Here is a 6,797-nt window from a genome sequence, read left to right as displayed (position 1 = left end):
GACCCGGTAGGCCCATTCTACCCTTACCTGGCCTGATCCAGCTTCCAGATTTAAAAGCTGTGGCAGCCACTGCTCCAGGAATGCTGTAAGCTGGCCTTCCTCTTCCCGTTCGGGAAGGCCCAGCAAACGAATATTTTTTCGACGACCTCGATTATCGGAGGTCGCGGCCTTTAACTCCGCCCCTCCGACTCGGCGTTTAATTTCTTGGATTTCTCGGTCATGCTTCTGCAGCGCGGCCGAGAGCGAGTCCCAACGATTTCTGGATTCTGCAATAAAGGAATCGATCTTCGAATCCAGCTTGGAAATCATTTCTGCAAGGCTTGTCACTGTAGATAAGTCCCCCGGGGGCGGCTGTGGACGCCTCTGCTGCAGCTGGAGAGGGTGGAGGAGGGGTTCCTGCTTGCTGAGAGCTGCGGGCTCCCTTCCCTTTAGTCATTTTTACTTAGGATTAAATTGTTTAAATGTAATATTACACAACTAATTAAATTACACAACTATTATAAATGATTTGGTGAACGTGGTAGGAGGTGGGTGACCCACTGTACTCAAGTCTTGGGAGGAGCACTATAGACTCAGTGCTGGGTCGCCGCCATCTTGGATCCCCCCCGACCCTATATTGTTAATCAACGTGCTTTGTTATAACACATTCGAGGTGGGTCTTGAATCTGGGTCTTTCGGCTCCAGAGCTGCACCATCTCTTTAAAGATGCCCTGAATGGTATACACTACTACTAAACTACATTCTCATTTTGAACACTCACTGTTCATATGTAGTTTCCATAGACCATAGAACAATTCGGCGCAGAACAGGCCCTTCAGCCCTCGACGTTGCACCGAACTGTGAACTAATCTAAGCCCATCCCCCTACAATATTCCATCATCCATATTCTTATCCAAGGACTGTTTAAATGCCCCTAATGTGGCTGAGTTAACTACATGAGCAGGCAGAGCATTCCATTCCCTTGCCACTTTGAGTAAAGAACCTGCCTCTGACACTTGTCTTAAATCTATCACCCCTCAATTTGCAGCTATGCTCCCTCATACAAACCGACATCATCAACCTAGGAAAAAGACTCTCACTGTCCCGTCTATGTAATCCTCTGATCATCTTGTATGTCGCAATTAAATCCCCTGATAGCCTTCTTCTCTCCAATGAGAGCAGACCCAAGTCCCTCAGCATTTCCTCCAGACCAGGCAACATCCTGGCAAATCTCCTCTGCACCTTTTCCAATGCTTCCACATCCTTCCTGTAATGGGGCGACCAGAACTGTACACAATATTCCAAGTGAGGCCGCACTAGTGTTTTGTACAGTTGCAGCATGACATCACGGCTCCGGAACTCCATCCCTCTACCGATAAAACCTAAAATAATGTATTGCCTTCTTAACAGCACTATCAACCTGGGTGGCAACTTTCAGGGATCTATGTACATGGACACCAAGATCTCTCTGCACATCCACACTACCAAGAACCTTTTCATTGACCCAGTATTTTGTTTTCCTGTTATTCTTCCCAAAGTGAATCACCTCACATTTATCTGCATTGAACTCCATTTGCCACCTCTCAGCCCAATTCTGCAGTTTATCCAAGGCAACCTGCAACATTCTTCCACACTGTCCACTACTCCATCGACTTTAGATTAGATTACTTACAGTGTGGAAACAGGCCCTTCGGCCCAACAAGTCCACACCGACCCGCCAAAGCGCAACCCACCCAGACCCATTCCCCTTCACCTAACACTACGGGCAATTTAGCATGGCCTAACCTGCACGTTTTTGGACTGTGGGAGGAAACCGGAACACCCGGAGGAAACCCACGCAGACACGGGGGAGAATGTGCAAACTCCACACAGTCAGTCGCCTGAGGTGGGAATTGAACCCGGGTCTCTGCGCAGTGAGGTGGCAGTGCTAACCATTGTGCCACCGTGCCCCCCACAAATGTCATCTGCAAACTCACTAACCCATCCACCTATGCCTGCGTCGAAGTCATTTATAAAACTGGCAAACAGCTGTGATCCCAAAACAGATCCTTGTGGCACACCACTAGTAACCGGACTTTAGGCTGAATCTTTTCCATCAACCACCACTCGCTGCCTTCTTACAGAAAGCCAGTTTCTAATCCAAACTGCTAAATCACCCTCAATCCATGCCTCCGCATCTTCTCCAAAGGCCTACCATGTAGAGCCTTATCAAAGGCTTTACTGAAGTCCATGTACACCAGGTCAACTGCCCTATGCTCATGCTCATGCACATGCTTGGGTCACCTTCTCAAAAAACTCAACGAGGTTTGTGAAACACGACCTGCCCTTGACGAAACCATGTTGACTATCTCCAATCAAATTCTTGCTTGCTAGATGATTACAAATCCTATCTCTTATAATCCTTTCCGAAACTTTTCCTACAACAGACATAAGGCTGACTGGTCTATAATTACCTGGGTCATCTCTGCTGCCCTTTCCTCCAAGAAGGGTTTTGACCCAGTTTACTACATTGATTTTGGTCATGTTATGGCCACTATTCAATTATTAACCAACAGTAAGGGAACATTTATCCAAGTTTGGCTCATTGAAAGAAGAAAGCAAGCCAAATTGAGTTTAGTAGAGTATAGGGCCTCAAAAAAAAAAGGCTTAAGTACACTCATGAAATTCATTAGTTTTCTGATTTGAGTTTCTCAGCTCTTGCTAATTGTGAATATTGTTACTGAAGAGAAGATACAATATTATAATCCTATATTTAAATACTAACGATCTGCCAAAATTAGCATTGTCACTACCCAATTATATTGAACCAGCATTGACCAAATGCTCTAGTTAAAGAGAACCTTCATGAAAGGACGGTTCCTTTTCTACGGTCCCTCTTCTACAGTCTTTGAAAGGAAGGTGAAGTATAAAAGGGACAATCACCAGGGTATTTTTCAATCCCATTCAAGTGCAAAAGCAGCAACTTTGTGATCATTGTTAAAGGTAGCTATTTTGCGCTGGTATGTATATTAATATCCTTTGGGCTTGTATTTTTTTATTAGCCTTTTTAATGTTTTCACTTGTATCCCATTGTTATCAATATGATGTAGTTAACATAATAATGGGCTAACAACCTACTGGGGTGTGAGTTCAGGTCTCCCCATGACAAATTGTATCATTTGATTTTCATGTTAATTTCTGATATCATACCAGGAAACCTGAGCATAAAAGTTGTTAGACTGTAAAATTTAAAATCCAGCTGATTCACTAATGTTTTTCAACTTCCTTGTCTGACCCACATGCTGACCCAGCCCTAATTACGCATATTAGGGCAAGTAGGGATAAGTATTCAATGATAAGTTGTTCGTATTGTGACAGGGAACAAACAAACACAAAAAAAAAGCTGTAAAATGTGTCATAAAGGTTGTTAGTTTGTCATATGGTTTTCTTCCCGTGAAATCAATGTGGTATTATGGTGAGTGCTGCATGTAAAGATTTTATTAACAGTGAAATGCTCATCTGACTGAAATGCAAGATGAGTTTTTGGTAGACTCATACTTTAGTAACTGCCTGTGCCTTGATTGTGATCCTAGAGACTTCCTCATTCAGTTTCTTTACTTGCTGAACTTTTTAAAAGCGTCATTCCTCTGACACCATCTCCACATGCTGAATGGTGATCCTACGGTTTGCATGTGCTCATTGCACGCACCTGCCCCATTTAAAATTGAAATCAAATCCAAATGTAGTTGAGTCAGGCAAGTGCTCATTGTAAGCCCAGCTGGTCACTGCTATCTTGCTTCATTTTCAGCCAGAGCTTAAATATTAATTGAAGTGCTGGCAAGTGAAGAAACTGGAAATTTCCAATGAGCAGTAACATTAGATGTTCAATAGGTTTCAGTAAATGTAGAGCTTGATAGAATAAGGTCCCAACATGCCTGCAAAGTCCAAACTCTTGTCCTGCAAAATTTCTGTGATTGTAAATTTATGTGAGCAAGAGCTTGTATAATTTGGACAAAAAACTGTGACTCGCTTTGAAAGGGTTTTGAAGGGAAAGTGCAGGTTTAAACAAACAGTGTTACAATGTTGTAAAACCAGCCACTGAATAACGAGCAACATTACTTGTATGCATGTTTTTGCAGTCATTGTAGTAACCATTTTTTCTTTGTGCTGTACTTCAACAGGGACAATAAGCACTCCTGTTCCGTTTCTGCAGAGCGTTCCTGCTTACACCTGCAACGTTTCCAATGCTGCTGGAGAAAAACGCAAGCACTCCACTGCTTTCCCTATGCCCACAACATCTGCTGTGGATAATGGTTTCCTGGAAGTAACGGCTGGGAATGTTTCCAGCCAGTTCATGAGCCAAAGCGGGTCTGTCGTGGAGGGCCAGTCAGCACAGTCCCTTGTGCCCTGCAGCTCTTCCCCACACATCGTGGGACTGACGAGCGGTCCACAGCCCGTCCACACAGGTCCAGTCTTCAATACAACTCACTATCCCAATGGCACACCACCTCAGCAGTCTGTACTTTCCCAGTCAGTTGGTTATGGTGGGCGCAAAATCCTCGTCTGCTCGGTGGATAACTGTTACTGTTCTGGTGTGCCTTCTGTTTCGAACCACAATGGACACCAGCCGTACAGCAGATCAGGCACTTTCCCATGGTCTGTGACATCGCAGGAATACGCACATGCTCTTCCACCTGCTCCCTCGGTACCTCAGTCCCTCATATCGTATGGAATGGGGTCGGCATCTCACAACAATACTGCAGGCAAGATAACTGCAGGCTATATGGCCAATCCTTCACTGAACACTACACCGCAAACTAATCTTCTAAATTCTGTCTACCATACATTTTGAACAGTGTGTGCATTTTCTCATGTTTTATTTTTAATTTTTCTTCTTTCTGTAAATGTTAATTTCAAATCATTTGCTTAAAAAGAAGTTAGAAAATACATTCCGCACATGATGTAACCTTTTTGTGCAATTGAATTCCAGTGCTGGTTTAGTAATCCATTCACAGATGGAGTCATGTCTGTATTAAATGACTTCCTTTGGTTGTTTCTGCCATGAGTGCCACAACCATAACAGAATTTTTATATGAAAACTCTTAGCACTTTTTGCAGAGGCATTTAATATTAGTTAATCATAATAGTGCTCTGGTATAATAATAACAGCAATAAACAGAGGTACCATTTGACAGTGAAGCACAAATTACGCTGATGTGCGTTGACACTATTTGTCTGACCTGTTAAATAGGCGGACCTGAGAGGGGAAATGATACCCTAACACTGGAAGTTGTCACAAGGTAATGCAACGCTGAATGGAAGATTGTCTCTGGCAAGTTGTCAGGCAGGACATTCAATCATTGATTGTCATTGTTACCCAATGGTCCTTTACAATAAACCCTTTGAGTATGGACTCCCTTGTGGAACAAAGAATCCAAGAAGAAAATCAATTTGTTTTTGTTTTAAACATTCAAGGTGGGACTCTGGCTTCCTGGAGATGGAAACTGCACCCTAATTGAGCATGGCAGATTTGGCCTGTCACTTTAATCATGTAATTTTTTAAAAAAATAAATCACAGTGGGACTACTATGATGCAAAGTGGAAAAACTGGTCAGGCTGGGTTCCTGGCTAGCTAGAAGAAAGACAGATTATTTTAGGTTTGGCAAATGCTGTCCTGTAAACTATATATTGATAAATAATTGGGAATATGCTTAATGCATAAGATGAACATTTCTTAATCAGTATTCTGTAGAAAAACTGGAGTATTTGGGAATTCTGTTTTTATTTCAGATAATGGTGGGGGGGGGGGGCATCATGTTACAATAATGCTCAAAGGGTTGAAGATCTGTTTGTCGAACAAACATCTTTTCAGGCCTATTGTGATAAATGGGCTATTACAGTGGAACCTCATTATTACTAACCCGTGGTGGTTTTGTCAGTGGGGTGGGGTGGGGTGGGGGCCTCACCTTGCCAAGGTTTGAGCTCTTCAGTTCTGACTTAATTCCTTCACCACCAACTGCTGGAAAAAATGCTTCACCAATTTATTTTCTTTTGTTTTCAGTTCTGCATCCGAGCAATGAGTGTGGCACTAGGATATTCTCTGAATGGTAAAAGCAATTACCACAGTGCAGTTTGTTAACACTGGGCAAAAGAATGAAAGATAATTCATTACAAATGGTGCCGATGGATCTGCTGGTCTGCATGTTATAACAAAGTTTGTTTCATCAAGGAATTGAATTCCTTGGACTTTTATTTTAAATTAAAACTGAAATGGAGCTTCAGTTGGGGACCTGGGGAAAGATTGATGTAACAGAAGGTTGTTGTAACAAGGTTTGGCTGTATTTTAACTGTGTGGTGACGGTCCATAGGCATTTGACCACAGGAGCTCTGTTTTGCTTTGTCCCTGCAGAAAAGGGTGAATGTCAGTGTTTGGAAAAACTATTGTAATCAGTAAAATCAAGAACTGTTGGTATTTTGTCTTTCTCAAATACTTATAGTTACCAGGTTATGCAGGGTTTATCTTAACCTCCTATTTCATGTCACTTTATCAATATCTTCTTTTAAGACATTGAATAAACATGTATACATGCAGTATTGAGGATTGTCTTTTTTTGTATAAAAGGACTAATTTAATTTATGGTACTTAAGTCACATGATAAGATCGAACTGTGATTTAGAGGCACACAGCATGGCAACAGACGATTGGGCCCATATTCCTCTAAACCCTTCCTACTCATGTATCTATCCAGATGTTTTTTTAAATATTGTAATCGTTCCTGCCTCCATTACTTCCTCTGGTGGCTCGTTCCATAGATGCACCACTCTCTGTGAAAAATTTA

General features: G+C 42.3%; 1 protein-coding gene across 3 annotated transcripts in view; it reads left to right on the top strand.

Annotated features, from left to right (window-relative positions):
- Window positions 1-6,549, top strand: part of trim8b (tripartite motif containing 8b) — a 103,181-nt gene extending 96,632 nt beyond the window's left edge. For all 3 annotated transcript variants that reach the window (XM_043713058.1, XM_043713059.1, XM_043713057.1), the window contains one exon: window positions 4,140-6,549. In XM_043713058.1, the coding sequence (XP_043568993.1) occupies window positions 4,140-4,810 (671 nt within the window). In that variant the 3' untranslated portion in view covers window positions 4,811-6,549. The remainder of the gene's footprint in view (window positions 1-4,139) is intronic.
- The last annotated feature ends 248 nt before the right edge of the window (window positions 6,550-6,797 follow it).

Source organism: Chiloscyllium plagiosum, chromosome 22 (genome assembly GCF_004010195.1).
Source record: "Chiloscyllium plagiosum isolate BGI_BamShark_2017 chromosome 22, ASM401019v2, whole genome shotgun sequence".
NCBI classification, from domain to species: Eukaryota; Metazoa; Chordata; class Chondrichthyes; order Orectolobiformes; family Hemiscylliidae; genus Chiloscyllium; species Chiloscyllium plagiosum.
Note: the sequence above shows the minus strand (reverse complement) of the source record. Positions and strands in the feature narration are given on the sequence as shown.